Source organism: Momordica charantia (assembly GCF_013281855.1).
Source record: "Momordica charantia cultivar OHB3-1 chromosome 10 unlocalized genomic scaffold, Mcharantia_2.0 BLBB01000010.1, whole genome shotgun sequence".
NCBI lineage: Eukaryota > Viridiplantae > Streptophyta > Magnoliopsida > Cucurbitales > Cucurbitaceae > Momordica > Momordica charantia.
Window position 1 is genome coordinate 3835694 of NW_028275158.1, and position 17607 is coordinate 3853300.

The 17607-nt window shown below is 31.5% G+C and overlaps 1 protein-coding gene and 1 pseudogene across 2 annotated transcripts; both read left to right on the plus strand.

The window, feature by feature from the left end:
* Positions 1 to 7751: 7751 nt before the first annotated feature.
* PUR2 (Glycinamide ribonucleotide (GAR) synthetase) lies at positions 7752 to 11819 on the plus strand. The gene is made up of 5 exons (XM_022280920.2): positions 7752 to 7966; positions 8416 to 8742; positions 8846 to 9219; positions 9743 to 10273; positions 11217 to 11819. The coding sequence occupies exons 2-5, from the start codon at positions 8457 to 8459 to the stop codon at positions 11628 to 11630; spliced, it is 1605 nt and encodes a 534-aa protein (XP_022136612.1). The 5' UTR covers positions 7752 to 7966; positions 8416 to 8456; the 3' UTR covers positions 11631 to 11819.
* Positions 11820 to 12125: 306 nt separating this feature from the next.
* Positions 12126 to 17528, plus strand: LOC148208417 (uncharacterized; annotated as a pseudogene). The gene is made up of 6 exons (XR_015788299.1): positions 12126 to 12146; positions 14634 to 14775; positions 15434 to 15444; positions 15531 to 15574; positions 16434 to 16574; positions 17429 to 17528. The product of XR_015788299.1 is annotated as an uncharacterized LOC148208417 (transcript).
* The last annotated feature ends 79 nt before the right edge of the window (positions 17529 to 17607 follow it).

Sequence of the window (17607 nt, forward strand, 5' to 3'; positions counted from 1 at the left end):
GAACATGCAAGCAAGAGAGAGGGAAAAAGTGAAAACAAAAAACAATTAACATTAAATGAAGGAGAGCGGGAAAGTTTTTTAAGTTTTCAATCTTCGGTTTTGGTCTTTGTACTTTGTATGAATACCCGCTCTTGGTTAAATTCACCTAGACACTGTAGCGCATTGTTTAGCAAAGAGGGCGCTCGAAGAGGATTTAATGGAAGAGTGGGGTCCCAATACCCCTATTTAACTGGAAAACTTAGTTCAAAATGAACCGTTGGTTTCATTTAAGTCGTAATTTTTTTCTTTCTAAAAAAAATGGTAGACTATCTTGATATTGAATTCCATTACACGTGGTTAAAGACCCTCACAACATACACAAATTAGTTTTTATACAATGATAATGTAACTTTTTTTTTAAAATGCAATATAAATATTTTAACAACAAAGATAAGAAATAGATTAGCTAGGCATCCTAATAAAAATTTTAAAGCAACCAAAGTGGAATAATTAAAAAAATTCGACCAAAAAAATTAAACTCAGCATTTAGCAATATCACATATATAATCTTAGCCCTATTTGCTGATGTAATCGAACCACTTTTGATACGGCTCGTTTCTATTGGATAAAAAAACAAGAGGAGAATCTTTGTACAAGATCTTCTACTTTATGACGTGTAGTCCAAATTTTCTAATAATATAATTTATTAAAATTTAATATATAACATTGGACCATTTGACAATCTCCTATTCAAACCTAAGCAAAGAGTTTTATTTGTTTAGTGACGTTCATATTTTTATTTCATTTTGTTTTGATAAATAGAAATAGGTTGTTTCATGTTTTTTTTTTTGTTACTTTTTTATTATCGTTATCTAAAATTTTAAATTACAAAAATATATGACAATTGTATATTTTTTACTTAAATATTCAAACTTTCACGTCTTGTTTATTTTTTTAATATATTTTATAGGTAAAGAATAATAAAATAATACTTTTGATTATGTTTTGAAAAAAAAAAATAAGAAACTAGATTTTCTCGTTTCCAAATTTCTACTAAATTTTATAAATGTTTTTTTAAATAAAAAAAAAGAGTTAGTAATAACTAGTTTCCAAATGCTTATGTTTCTCAAAGATTGAAAACAAGAAACATTCGTAGACCAAGATAAGACTTCATAATCTCACTTCATGGTGCAATCTTAACCTTTTGACAACTTTGAAACAATCATAAGAGAAATTTTGTCGTATCTTACATAAACACCAAAACCCTAATTTTCTCTCTCTGCCTTTCTCTCTCTAAGCTTACTAAATATTCATTTCCTAGTTTATATATTTAATGAAGAAGGGTGTGGGAAAGCACTTTGAACAAGTGTTTTCAAATGTGCATAGTTTTTGTCTTGACTTGTGTTGTTTAAATCTGCAAAAGTTTTGTCCTCATTTCATTTGTTTTCATTTCATTGCTTTCAAGAAGGTTTTTAAACCTTTGGTTTCATATTATAAAGCACTTAATTAGTTCCAAATTCCAACCCATCAACTTTTTAAGACTATCATTCTTTCTTTCTTTTTATCTTATCATAAGATAATTTTGCTTAAAGAGTTGTTAGGTAACATTTTACGAATAAATTCATGGGTGTAAATCGATGGTTTACTATTGGCCGTGGACTGTTGATTGACTTAATCAAATATAAAACTGAAGAAATATTAAATCTAACATAAATTGCAAAAGTGATTCGATTGTAATTTGATTTACATAAATAGAATATAATAGTTTCATCAGAGATATAAATACAATTTTTATCAATACAACATGTGGGATGAAGATTTGAACCCACAATCTTTTAATCGAAGATAGATGCATTAACCAATTGAGCAACACAGGACTCGTACAAATGGTAGGTGATACCACAAGGCTCAACGTCTTTGTCACTCTATCATCCCCAGGAGACCAGTATTACTATTGATATGAGGTAATTGCTTTTGCTTATTGTTGTTTTTAGAAATTCTATACTTCTTAAAACGATATCGACCTATATTTTTAAATAGAGAGAAGCCCATCTTCGATAATGTCTAACAGAAAAAAGTCAACGAGGATTAAATTATTTCACTATTTCATTGATTTTTGACAACTAATTCTAAGCTAAATTGTTTAGTTAATTGTCTAATAATGATTAATGTAAGGTATCAAATAATAGTCAATAGATTCATTAATCTTCAAAACCTCTTTAAAAAAAATGCACATGTCTTTTAATAGTATTCATTAATTTATTGAAACATGATATGTATAAGATAAGCATTATAAGATTTTATTCCTTAAAAAAAACAAGGTTTTGTGACAAGGAAAGAGAGTGTGTGTGTCAAGAAATATCATGTCTATCTTAATTTCAGCTATGTCATTAAAAAAATATCATGTACTATGTATCAAAATTTCTTGGTCAAAAAAGCTAATTATTAATTATAAATTTGATCAACTATTTATATATACCATTTGATGCTTTTATGACTAGTCACACTCTCTCCAATATGCATAACAAAAATAATAATAATAATAATAAAATGTATAAATTATACAAAAATATACACCCAAAAATACCCTTATTGTATGTGACTGGTTTTTATTTTTTTTTCCTTTAATATTCTTTTTGTATTACAATTCAAATAGTAGGGTGGGATTTGAAGTAATGTAATAAAAAAATAAGATGAAAAAAGAATTATATTATAAAATATAACTTTAATACGTGTTTCAAATTCTAATTCTAATAATTTTTGTTCTTAGTTATGTAATTCAAATTGAGATGAGGATTGGAATTAAGACCGATAAAGAAGGTTACTAGTTAATATTTTGACGAGCTTTGAAGTCTTAAGTATTTTAACGAAAATTGCAAATCAAGAGTTTTGTAAGAGAGAAATAAATTAAAAGATGGGGTGCATACGGGTACAGCCACAATAATCACTGTTCCAATTGAAAAACAAAATTTATGTTGTTGTCAATGAGATTTACGCGATCGAATGTCATTATACATAATTTTTCAATATGATCAGAGAGTCATTCCAAGTCGTATAAAACTAGAGTTATTTACTCTCACCCTCTAACAAATCTCACTGATTTCGTTTTTTCTATTTTGAATCATGCTAGATCAAATTCTTCCAACATATCTTAAATTTCTTGCTCCCATTAACTTAGCACTAATTTTGAAACTTTGGAAAAAAAAATAAGGGATAAAATTGAAATCAATATATAAAGGGAGCCGAATATTTTCTATATATATATATATATATATTTTTTTTTTTTTGCGAATATTTTGTATAATTTAATGTTGAATGAAGAAAGAAAGTTGACTTAAAAAAAATGTATATATGTAGGCTCATATGCATGTGGAAGGGGGATGTGTGAGCCGACAATGGTGGAAATCCATGTCACATTCAAATGAGTTTGACAACATTTTTCACTTTTTCTTTCTCTATCATATCATAATCACTCCATTCTTGGATTTTCTTGATTCTCATTAGTTTTTTTTTTGTTTCAATACATTACTTATTCTATGTTGTACAAATATTCTATGTCATTTGGATTTTTAAAAACAAATAAAAAATACAATCGTAATATCTAACTTTCTTCACGAGCGTTTTTCTTTATCATGTTTGAGTTTCAATGTTGTTAAGGAACATTGAAAATAAAAAAAAAAAAGACCTAACAAAAGTTTATAATAGCCATGGACTACTCATGTCAATTGGTTTTAAGATAGAATTCATGAATATTAGTATGTTATCAGAGTCCAAAACGTTCAAATGAGATCTGACTAAGAAAAATGACATAACAAAGACAATTGTCCCGACCAGAATAGAAATCATATCTCAAAATTTCAAGCTTGTTAACAAATTCTTGGTGGGTAGTATGCGCTAGGGCGCTCATCCGTTACTTCAAGTGCTTTTCCTTGAGCTAATCCTCTTGCAGGAGCTCGGACAGTTCGAGCGTTAGAAGTAGCAGAGTCAAGGTAGCATTCCCTGTAGCAGCACTCTAGTATTTAGTAAATTCTTTGACAAAATTGCTCGTGTGTTGTCTTGTCATATCTTCTATCTAAACCTTTTAAGTTTCCCTCCAAATCACTATTTTTTTTTTTGGGTACTAACTCCAAGTCACTCTCTACAAATTTTAAAAAATAAAATTCCCTCTAACCATTTCAATAAAGTTAACCCCATTCTTCCCCTCATATCCAAAAAGGAAAAAGAAGAAAAATATTCTTTAATTGTTTATTGTTTGTTTGTTTCATTAATTCCTAAATTATTTTTCTCAAAAGTTCAGACTTCTAAAGGTGATTCGCCATTCCATATCATGAAAATGACTAATTTTACAATTTAAAATAAATGAATAAATTTATTAAAGAGATTTTTCTTGACTGAAATATAACGAATCAAAAGAAATAGAAGAAAGATTTTAAGAAAACTTGTAATTTTGAAGTATATATATATATATACATATATATATATATATATATATATTTCTAATTCATCCCTAATATTCGTAGAGCTTTAATCTTTAAAGTAGAAAAAAATATAAAAAATTCAATTAAGTGAGATTTTTAAGTTGAATAAAGAAATGATTATGAAACTATCGCTTTCATGTCTATCCTCTATTAGTAATAAACGTTTTCACCATAGGCATTTATAGACAATAAATATATAAAAGTAAAAAGAGAATTACATAAAAATGTCTGATTTTATATGGAAAAATAAATAAAATTTGTCATATTTGTAAAATCATAATCATGTTCAATGTAAATTGTCACCCATTAAAATTTTTCGGGTAAAATAATTTTTAGAGGCTGCGAAAGTTTCGATCATAAAAGTAATATTTTCAAATAGTATATATTAACCATTTATATATAACATGTCAAAGCACAAACCAACTCCAGTAAAAACTTGTTTGCAAAGAGTTTAATTATATAAAAGGAGATCTTCAAATAAATGACAAATGGGCCCTTCTTTTATTAACTTAAAAAGTATTTTATGAAAATTGTCCAAAATATATTATTATTGGCCTTTTTCTTTTTTTTTTCTTTTTTACTAATAGTTCTATAATTTATTTTGCTCTAAATATAACTAACATATAACATAACAAACATTAATTGTAACTTGATGAGACACTAACAAACATCCAAATAGTTTCAATAAATAAAAAAAAATCCAAATAAAATGATGGATTGAATCTATTGGAGGTTAAAAAGAAGAAACTTTTATTTTCCACTTCAATTATTGTTATTATTATTTTATTTTGCATGCAATATATATTAATGGAAGTCCTTATCTTGCCAAATCCAATTATTGTTAAGTATTTTAGAATTTTATAAAATTATGTATGGGAACCTTATGATAAATTAATTAATTCATGTATTTATATATGTGTACGTGTCGTTTGTACGTGTGTGTGGAAGGTGGGTTGAATTTTTTTTTTAAATGCATAAGCATATATATGTTTTATTATTTTTCTTAATTCAATAAATGCGAAGGTGAGATGAAAAGTAATAAATATCTTATCCACTTAATTATATTTAAATTATCATATATATGGTTTCTTTATGTATTAAAAAAGGAAAAGTCAATTTTATGCCTATACTTTGTGGCTAATTTTAATTTTAATTTTTTCAATTTCATTAAATTGAACTCTAAATTTCTATATCAACTCAAATTAATACATGGTAAAATTAAATTAGAAAGTTGTCTTGAAAGCCAACTAACCATACTCAAAATTCAACTAATAAAGAATTTGAAATGAAGTTATAAAAAAAAAGTTATATCATGCAGCTCGCTATCAAACACAGCCACCAAAAAAAGAAACATAACTTTGTTAGACCACGTAAATATAGCTAGCGATAAATGATATTTATTTTTATTTATTTTTTTAGTTAAGAGATTTTTATTCGGATATATTTAGAAAATATATAAGTACATTCAAAAGAGTCCAAATAAATTTTCATGGGCTTTTAAGTTAATCCAACATAAAGCAAGAACACAAGTGATCTAATGGGCTAAAAAGCCCAAATTTTAGTTCTTTGGCAGGCCGGGCCGGGCTTCTCTGAACGTCGTCGTTTCATCCCATCACCTCCGCCTATAAAACCACCTTTTCTTCAATTTTCTGAGATCTGTTTGGTTGCCGAGAAAGTGGAGCGAATAGCGATTCAACGCCAAAATTCGATTAGCGTCCAGCCTTCGATTTGCATTTTCTTTGTTATTTACTTTCTTGTTGAATGGTTTTCATAGGAATTCGAAATCTACGAAACGACGAGAAAGACAATGGAGTACTACGACCAGAATCTGAAAGCCGTATGATAGGAAAATCGACCAAGCGGCAAGCATTTTTGTTCTGAATCGTTGAAGGTTCTAGGTGATCGGAACTACGAATCCAGAAATCGGTCGGATTTCAAATTCCGCCATTGGATCTCCGGCAGCACCTCGAAACCCTTAAATTGTGAGAGATTTGGAGGTAATTTCATTCTTTCGAGTCTCAATTGGATTATTGTGAGGGCAGAAGCTGCAATGCAATTTTGAAAACAAAATCAGGGGAATAAATTAGGGCTTCGATGCACCAAATTAGTTCATAATTATTATATTAGTAGTCGCCTTCAATCTTCGCCTTCTGCTGGAATTCACTCGGACGTTGAAGCAATTGCTGCTACTTTCAATTATCTCATAATTATATATATTATAGCTGTAGAATTGTTTGTTTTTTATACAAAGAAAATCATCCAATGGCTGCTGGTGGAAGAAAATGCGGAGGATGAACGCCAGATTATTTACATTTAAATTTACATTTATTAATTTTAAAATACGATCAGGTGATGGTGAATAGCTAATATTTGATCATTTGGTTTTATCACAAATTTAGTCCCATTTAATTCCCAAATTAAAAAAAAAAAGCAATTAGATCCAAGTTAAAATCATTTTTGCCATAGATGTATTTCTCAATTGGAGTAACGTGTAAAAGTGTTTTTGAAAAATGAAGTGTTAGGTGGGAAAACACTTGTATTGTGTTTTTAGAATCCTAGAACCAAACTCAGATTTATTACGAAACATTCTTCTAAATTCTTATAAAGAAGTACTTTTTTTTTATAAGTACTTTCAAATATATATAATTATACTTCAATTTGACCCATTATTTGAAGTTACAAAGTTAATGCAATAATTATTATTATTATTATTTGACATTATATCATTAAACTTCTAAAATTGTTGCTGTTAAATACAATTATAATAACATTATAATGGTAAGAGTGAGAATTTGAACCGTTAAAACGACAATGGCTTAAGTTTTTAAAGGGATGGGTCATTTTAGGTGATAATAGCTCGTATTAAAAATGGAAAGTTTACTTTTTTTTTCACCCTTTTTGTTAATGTTTCCCTATCTTGAAGGGTTTCTTTAATAATGTTAATTTTTAAATCTATTTTAAAATTAATACTAATTTGAAACTTATTTAAAAAACAATGTTTTGAAAATTCTTACCGTCACCAAGTCATCTCTTACAAAGCCAACTTTGTCTATTTACCTAACTTTAAAAGAAAAATGGTAGGAGAGAAAACATATACCTATTTTAAGTATATGGGGTGACTTTAGAATGATCTTGCAAGCCAGTTGAAATCTCAATATTTTTTTTAAAATAAATTATAACTAAGTATTACTTATTAAAATCTCTTCTCTCCCCGTCAACTGAGTATAATTCAACATCAACCATGAGGTTAATAGTCTGAATCTTCAGCGTCATGTAATGCAGTGAAAAAACTATATTATTAAATATTAAAAAAAAAATCCCTCTTCTAAGAGGAAAAATCCCACGTTTGGTAAGAATTCTGAAGAATTTCTGGACCTGCAGCGGCGGCTGGCAGTCACTGGCCCGATTCTTCCGCCCACTGTCTTCTCTTCGCCGTTCCTCTTCTTCTTCAACACTTCACTCTCCATTTCTCGCTGCGCTGCTGCTTTCTCAGTAGCTCCCCGAAAAAGGTCAGTTTTTTAATGTTCTCTTTATTTCTCCTCCAAAACCCAATTTCTCCCTCTCTTTCTACGTTTCAACTTTCGGGTTTCCCAATGATTGTAAGAACAGGAAAACAAACCAAAATTTTACAGCTCTCTCCCTTCCCAATCCACAGTTTTTTCTAAACTTGCAGCACCAAACCAGTGGACTTGACCCATTGGATTGTGGAATAAATCGATTCTGTCGAATTTCTCCCCATTGACGACCGAGCCGGTCCGGAAACCTACTCAATATTTTATATTAATTTCTCTTTCTTATCTTGTGGGCTCTGTCAGTTTGTTTCGCCCTTCGAATTCTTCGGTCGTTTTCCATATTGGTGTGTCGCCTCTCTGAAGGGTCATTGAAATTTTCAATAATAAGGGATTGGGAGCTTTCGATTTTATCTCCATCGCCTAAATTTCTTGCTTCGTTTCTGCAGTTTTCAGGGGCGATTTTGAAACAAGAAAGTTATAGAGAGTTATGTCTTGCGCTACCTATAATCTTGGTGGAGGGTCGCTCAAGTTTTGCAGCATCAATAGGGGCAGCCAGATAAAGAATCATCTCCGATTCTTTAATGGGTTTATGCCCAATGGCCGCTTCAATCTAGTTTGTAGCTCTGCAATTTCTTTCTCTGTTGGATCCCTCCGTTTGAATTCTCTTCCTCCTCAGGATTTGCTCTTCCAAAATCGTTCTCGTTTCTCCTCCCATGTCATCAACTGCTCTATTGTAAGCCCAGAGGCTTCAAATTCTTCTAAGAAAGCTAGTGGTAATTTTGAGTCCTTGATAAAGTTGGTCTTGTTTGGATGTTTTTGGGGTTTGTTATTGAAATTGATGTTTGAAACTTCTTGTGTGTTGACTTATACTTGCAGATGAACGAGTTGTTGTGTTGGTGATTGGTGGAGGGGGGAGAGAACACGCTCTTTGCTATGCATTGCAGCGCTCTCCTTCCTGTGATGCTGTGTTTTGTGCCCCGGGCAATGCTGGGATTTCGAGCTCGGGCAATGCCACTTGTATTCCGGAGCTCGACATCTCCGATAGTGCCGCTGTCATTTCGTTCTGTCGAAAATGGAATGTAGGACTCGTTGTTGTAGGCCCTGAGGCCCCTCTTGTTGCGGGGCTCGCAAATGATTTGGTGAAGGCTGGGATTGCTACTTTTGGACCCTCAGCTGAGGCTGCTGCTTTGGAAGGCTCCAAAAATTTCATGAAGAGTTTGTGTGATAAATATGGAATCCCCACTGCAAAGGTTTGTTCTTGTTGAACTTATCTGCTTAATTCCTACTCCTAGCCGAGTTTATGTTGCACATTTTTTCGGTATTTTGTTTACGAATCATGCCTTTGTATAAAATGAGGTTTCAATAGTATGCAACCAGTGCTCACTGCTCACCAACAATGTCATGTTAAAAAATGTATTCATTTTTTTGGTACTCAACAGAAATTTGTCTGCATAATTGTTGGTTAAGTGAGCTTAAAACCGAAAACTATTTCGTGTCTCCTTCGACCGCGTTTGGGCGTGCATAATCTCGTGAGATAGATTGGTTAAGGGGCTAGTTAGATACTCTTTGATGCCCACGGTGAAGATAAGCACTTAAAGAGAACTTGTTAGTGTAACGTTTGATCTTAGCCTTGCAACAAAGAGTTAGAGTAAAAGGTTCAAAGCATTTAAGAAACATTCATAAGATAATTGAATAACTTTTTCTTTATGTACTCTTCTCTTATGTCTTTGTTTAGATCTGACCATACTTAGTCACGTGGATTACTTGGTACAGTATCAATCATTTACAGACCCTTCTGCAGCCAAGCAATACATTCAAGAACAAGGTGCCCCGATAGTCATCAAAGCTGATGGCTTGGCTGCTGGAAAAGGAGTTATAGTTTCTATGACATTGGAGGAGGCCTATGAAGCTGTTGATGCGATGCTTGTGAAGGGTGCTTTTGGTTCTGCCGGTGGTCGTGTCATTGTCGAGGAATACTTGGAAGGGGAAGAAGCATCCTTTTTCGCCCTTGTAGATGGAGAGAATGCCATACCCCTAGAATCTGCCCAGGATCATAAAAGAGTAGGGGACGGTGACACTGGACCCAATACGGGCGGTATGGGAGCTTACTCTCCAGCCCCTATAGTGACAAGGGAACTTCAAAATATAGTTATGGAATCTATAATTCTACCTACGGTAAAAGGAATGGCAGAAGAAGGTTGCAAGTTCGTCGGGGTTTTGTTTGCCGGTCTTATGATCGAGAAGAAATCTGGCTTGCCGAAGTTGATTGAGTACAATGTACGCTTCGGGGATCCCGAGTGTCAGGTTAGTTGACACACCCTAAAACTAATTTGTGTGCAATTTGACTGCGTTCACTTGCGTATACATTCGGACATAGAACGGGTTAGATATTTTTTACACTATGGAGTATATGAAATGACTTAACTTTTTTTTATTTTTCATCTTCAATAAAATACTTCATCACTTCATGTGATAGAATATATACTTTTAAGGGAAATTGAACAAAGGGCTAACTTGTAAAAGGTCAGAAGAAGTACAAATAAAATAAACTGTCTTAGAAGAAGTTTGAACCGTGGACCCACTTTTCTTGGTTTCCTTTCATTTTTGTGTTTGACACCCTTTTCTAATGGTAGTCCATAAAGTTTTAGAAATTTCCTTTGAAATTGTGCTTACTTATTTCTCGATTCGAAATTAGACGCTTTTGTATTCTTTCATTTTTCTCGATGAAAGTTCGGTTGGGAGATAATTGGGAGCCACCCCCACGAATTCAAGGGCCTGCTTACGGTCCAGCTCCTGGAAACTTTGAGGCTGGGGAATTCCATTTATCTCCAGCACTCATGGTTCGAGCTCGGGACCAGAGAGGTCGTTCCTTGGGGTGTTATATATTTCATTCATCCTCAAGTAAAAGACTGGCTTTTATTTGATGAGGTACCTATCTTGTGACTGTAAGCAACTCTAAAATACACAAAGAAAAAGGCATAGATGATGATATAAAAACTACAATGGAACATAGCTCGAAGTCGAGACTCGATATCAGTACAACGAAAAGGCATCCTGAAAGCTCAGTGCTTTCTTTTAAGCAATTGCTATATTCTTTCATTTTTCATTTCCTTTTTAGCCTGTTATATCTTGTGAGAAGTATCAAATTCTGTGTTATCTTCTCTGTTGTAATATCACTTGACAGAGAATAACCTTTTTTCTTGACATTTTCTCTGATGAATAACCTCTTGCCTTGATGGGAAAATAGGTGCTGATGGTTAGGTTGGAATCAGACCTTGCAAAAGTTCTTCTTGCAGCCTGTAGAGGAGAGCTAAGCGCGGTTTCACTGGACTGGTCCCCGGGATCTGCAATGGTGGTTGTAATGGCAAGCAAGGGCTATCCCGGGGCGTACGAGAAGGGAACTGTGATTCAAAACCTTGACGAAGCAGAGCTTGTTGCTCCATCTGTTAAGGTATTTCATGCTGGCACTTCCTTCGACTCCAATGGCAACTTCATTGCTGTTGGCGGACGTGTTCTTGGGGTTACTGCAAAGGGCAAAAACATTGAAGAGGCACGGGACAGTGCGTACCGAGCAGTCGAGGAAATCCGTTGGTCGGGCGGGTTCTACCGGAAGGATATAGGGTGGAGAGCTCTAGAAAAAAAATTTGCTTTGAAGAAATGATGCAGTAAGTAGAAAATTTTGGCATTTGGTTAGAGAATTGTAATATGTATGAGTTTCATGTCGTCGTGAATAAATTCACAGCCCCAACTATCTATTTCTCACTGCTTTCTCAAATTGTGGGGAAAACTCAGTTTTATACTTCAAAAATGATGAATGTTTTTAAACTTAGAGCATTTTCAGCCTTTTAAATGTTGATGGTAAAGGAAATATCTATTTCTTACTCTTTTGAAAATGTCTATAGAAATATCGATAAAATACCGACATCGATGAATATTTCTTAAAATAAACATTTACTTTGTTGATATTTTTATATTTTGTCGATGTTTTTGTTACATTATAGAAATATTGATTCACCTTCAAATTTAAGCGGCCGAAAATTCAGACAAACAAAATCCTCAAATTTTAATTTTAAAAAAATAATGTATGAAAAGCAAGAAAATGAACTTCACTATCAACTTTAAAGAGTGAAACCAATGTACAAAATACAAGTTTACTATGTGTTTCTTCATTGAGATGGTTAGTTTATGATAATTACATACAAAAATAAACAATTATATCAGCTTAAAAATCCTTTGTTTTTTCTACTTTTTTTCTTCTTCAATTAGTTTTGAAGAGTTTAGCAAGATGTTAGAGGGAAAAAAAAAGCATCTATGCTTTTGTAAATGATAGAAATAAAATGAAAATGATGAAAACATTTTTAGTCAAATAATGCATGAAAGAAACAAAAAATAAAAAAGTAGGAAAAATAATCTAGTTATCAAATGTCAACTTTGTCCCTTTGCAAAAATAAATGTCAACTTTATCAGACACATATATGACTATTATTTTCCTTTTTCTTTTAGAAAAAATATATATCAGAAATGTATTTCTTGGTCGATAATCTTTTAAAATTCTCAATTTTTTGGATTGGCCTATAATCTTTTAAAATTTTTACTTTTAATAAATTAAAATTTATCAACGAGTCTAAAAAAATTTCTATTTTGACATGAAAGTATGCCACTTGAGAAAAACGAATTTTGTTAATTAATGGGTCGAATTTTGCTAATGAATTGATATGTTTCATGGGTTTGGTAACATGTGAGCAACATGTAAATATATTAATAAAATAATAATTTAATAATTTATCAACTTTTTTAACAAATTTTCTCTAAAATGGTTTAATTGAGAATTTTAAATATCAAAGATAAAATTGTAAACGAATTAAGAACCAAATTTGAGAATCAACCCAAAGAATAGAAATCATTTGTATATTTAACATTTTTTTTTCTTCTTTTCATCATTCTATCTCAATTCCATGTTCCTACTCATACTTAACTTATAACAACAATCGATAATTAAACAAAATTTTATGCTTCAAAAATACTTCTTATAGAAAATAGAGAAGAGAAAAACATTATTCCATCTCAAGTAAAATTTATAGCACTCTTGTAAATGAAATACTATTAGATTGAATTTTGGCCTAAAATTGAAACAATTTTGTACTTTCACAACTTATTAAACAAAAAGTCGTAAAAAAGTCGTTTCATTAATAAAATATATATCACTTTTTCATAGTAAATATTTTTCTAAATATTTTTATACTGACTTTCTGATGTGACATATTTTTATTAAGCTATTTCTATTGTATTTAATAGACAAGTGGATCTCACTAAAACTTTTGAGTCAATTAAAATACGACACATCAGAAAGTCAATAAGTTCCTACCGACTTGTGTATATGTAAGTATTTTTTTACTAACCATAAACAAGGTATAAAGACACCGAAATGAGATAGAGAGAATTTAAAGTTTGAACTAAAAAGTAAATTTATCAAAAAAAAAAAGGGGGAAAAAGGAAAATATCATGTGAGGAATTGAACTTTATCACATGACCTTTTTATTCCTCAAACACATAATGCCATTGATTTCACTTAGAAAACAGACTCTTATTAATTATTTGCTGTTTCATTATATTCTTGTAAGAAAATAAATAAATAAATACTTAATTTACCATTATATTTACACAATAAAGAGTGCAAATGAACTAATTATAATTGGTATGCAATCAATGGAGGAGGCTCAATCATGAACTAAAGTATTGTTTTTAACAAATTATTTCAAGATACCAATAACTAAAATAAAATGAATGTATATACCCATTTATGATTTAATGAACATTTTTCATTATTAAAAAAACATTTATTATTTTAATTCATTTTCAAAAATATATATATAATCAACAAACAATCAAAACCTAAAAAAGCCACTCTATGGAAAGCTTGCTCATCAAGTTTTGTTCTTAATATCTTTAGAGGATTTGGACATATAAAGTGGTCTTGAAAAATAAAAATTAAAAGTGGTTGGTTCCAAAATAATTATAAATTAATTTTAAAGAAACCATTTCTTGACAAGATGTATCTATAAAATAGCTCCCAAAAGATGATTTTTCCTTGATGATGAGCAAAAATTAATCTATTATTTGAAAATATATTGAAATTTTACCTTATCAAATTAGATATCTATGAGCTAACATCTGAAGAACATTTTCTTTTTTTAACTAAGAGGAAAGCTTATTACTTGAAAAAATTTGTTTATGTCTGATAACAGTATGAACTTTTTGAATCTTAGAACTTTTCATAATCATGAACACCAAATTAAAATCAAGCAAAAATTATAAGAATTGAAGTGATGACTTAAATTTATAGTCAAATTCATCAATTTTAACGTCTCTAATTCAAAATCAAACCTAAAATTTTGAAAACCTAAAACCTTGATTTCATTCAGCTCCGCAGGTGAATCTATTGGAGAACAGATACTAAACTAACATTTTGTGGGTATGCTTAAAGTTTCAATTTTTAATGTGCTTGTGCTTGAATTTTTGTTTTTTCTTTTGTGGTTGGATTCCTAAATATTTTTACTTTTTCTTTCCCCCTTTTCTTCACCAGAAGTACAGAAAAAAACTGATCTCCATAACAAGACATTCCTTTCTTCCCCTAATTATTTTCCATTTATTTCAAACAAAATAGCACAGCACAAGAGAAAAAAGTAGGGACCCCAGAATCATTTTGACTCAGAATTCCAATGTAACCTTCCTGTTCTTCAGGCATAGCCATCATTTCCCACTCTCACACTACAGAAGTGAGAGAGAGAGAGAGAGAGGAGAGAGAAGCACATGGATATGAAGTGGAGGGTCGCCAGTGAGAGAGCGAAAGAAGGGGGAAAAAGAACCGAAGCCACGAACGTGATGAAGAGGTGAAGAAATCCCAATTTTATTTAATGTAACTTTCAACTTTTTGCCACGCAGTAGTTGTTTTTTTCTTTTTGTTTATTACAAATTTTTCTTTTGTTTGATTTCAAACATCGAGGAATTTCTTTTGCTTGATTGTTGGTAAAGTAAAAGGATGCGTGAGGGTGGGGACTTGGATAGGAAAGAAAAGAGAGAAATGGAGAGGAAGATTTATGCTTCAATCTATTTTCAACCTCTTCTTTAGTGTGCTTTCTTTTCATGGGGCCCTTTGCTTTTAAAAAATGTCTTACATGGAAATGGAAACTTGTTTTCCCTCTTTTTTTTTTTTTTTTCTTTTTCTGCTGCCCTTTTGCATGAAATGAAATGGGTTGTCTGTTTTGTGAGAGAAATTGATGAACCACATTCTCAAACTTCATCAAATCTTGTTATGATGATCCATTTGTCTGCACATGAAAATGGGATTTTGGTTTTCATTTCGTTTGTTTGTTTTAGCGGTTGAAGAGTGGGAGATAGCTACAAAGATTTTCAAAATTTGGGCATATTTTGTTCTATTTGTGTGACTTTTGTGGCATGGTTAAGGCACTTTATGTGTATGAGCCTCATTGAAACAGACAGATAATTCTTTAACATTGGGGTCATTTTGCTGAAACTGAGGTTGTTTTTTGAAATTTACTAGGTGGTCCTAAAGTTTATAGGCTTTCAATGTCATCATCAGACATGGTGATTGTTCTGTTGACAAAAAGATCCTCAATCAATGCATTTTAGGCAGAAGAGCCACATATGTGTTGTAATTATTGCAGTTTTCTTTTCAACAACACTTTGATTTCTCTAGTAAGGAGAGAAGTCTTTGCTTAATAGTTCTGATTCCTTCATATCAGGTGGGATGTAATGAATTAAATATCACAATATCTGTATAAAAAAAATGAACCTAAAAATCATGTAGAAGAAAAAAGAAAGAGGAAAATGGTAATAACCCTAATGCATGATGGTCTCCGGTAAATGCTCGAGATGTTTGCCATGGTTGAGATGTTTGAAGATACCCCAGCGTCTTGGATCCAAGTCCCTAAGTTTTCAAAACTTAGATCTCGTCTGATAATCATTTCGTTTTTAGTTTTCTGTTTTTGAAAGTTATACTTGTTTGTTCACAGTTTTTTTTAGTATGTTTTTACCTTTTCTTAAAAACACATTTACATTCTCAAATTCCAAAAATAAAAATAAGTTTTTGAAAACTACTTTTTTTCTTTAGTTTTCAACCTTCGGCTTGGCAAAACAAAGAAATATAGGAGTGAAAATAGTGTTAACAAGCTTATTTTTTAAAAACAGAAAACCAAGGGCCTTAATAATCTTAAATATTTGTTGTCACCGAAGCTGATTTCAGGTAGGCAAAGCGCAGAGCCTCTCCGAAACTAGTAGAAGGTAGACCATGAACATAATATGACTAGAGCCCACTTACCCCGCTTATAAGAAGAAAAAGGAACTGAAAGCATGGTTTAATAACTTTAACCACACATTACACTTGCAGGCGGTACAGCAAATGGCTTTAGTGTTTCTGACAAAAGTTATGGGTTCCTCTCTACAGGTTATTTGAAGAGGAGAGATATATGAGGAATAATTGTGGTCTACATCACATTCTTTCCTACCTTTGCTCTTTTTTGCCACCAACCCATTTTCTTTCTTCTCTTGAATCATATGGATGTGCTTGGTACAGCATAGCTGTAAGGTGAACAAAACATTATTCTCTTCTGCTTCTCTTTATTATGTCGTTTTATTTTTAGATTCTTTCTCCAGAGGAATAATTTGCTATCCTTTCCTTTTGTTTTTTGGATAGAAAATGGCTACACAAACAAGACATGCCTTCACTTTGGGCAAGCTTTTGTTTTGCTTGAATTAATATCAATATCATAACTGCTTTTTGTATTCTTTTTTCCTTTCATCAGCTTTCTTGGTTGTGTTTTTGTATGAGATTGTGCGAGATATTGGTTCCCTCCCTATGATGACATCTGAAAGGGTCATATTGAATATGAACTGGGTTAATGCATTCATGATTCAAAAATAATTCTTGGGCTAAAAGGATATTAAAAAACTCGAGAAACTATTCAATGTGGCTGTCATTTTAGGACAGTTAGATGATATCTAAAAACAAACACATCTAGTGGCCCTTTCCAACAATTTCTCTAGAGAAATTATTTAGTATGGCTCCCGTTTTCATGATAAGCATTTAATCAATAATGACGTGTTTTTCGTAAAACCGTTATGGTAGAATGATTAATTATATGAAAGCACATAGTTTATGTCAGTAAATATAGATGAACAATCATTATTGAGGTGGAAAATAATGGTTATGGGTCTGGTTTTAGTGCATACAATTATTTGATTCAAATGTTATCTTGGAAATTTAGGTGATGATCTGAATAAGCATGCTGTAAAACCTCCAACTTTCCAAAATCCTTTAATTACCTCATTCATGGTGACCGGGTTAGATTAAAAACTTTTCATCTTAATGAAATATGGTTCTTTTAATCGATGGGAACTTTCTGAAATGACCAATAAGCCATTCTCATTTTTGCTCCCCAGACAGGGAGGGCCATTCTTTTGCTTTCTTTAAGTTTGTTGCTTCAGACAAAGTATAGTTTTCACTAAGCTAGGAATCACAATTAAATGGAAAAAGCTGTAGCAATCAAATTATCATTAACCCTTTTCCCATTTTATTTTATATACTTTTTCTATAGTGGAAAAGTGCAACTTGGGTTGGT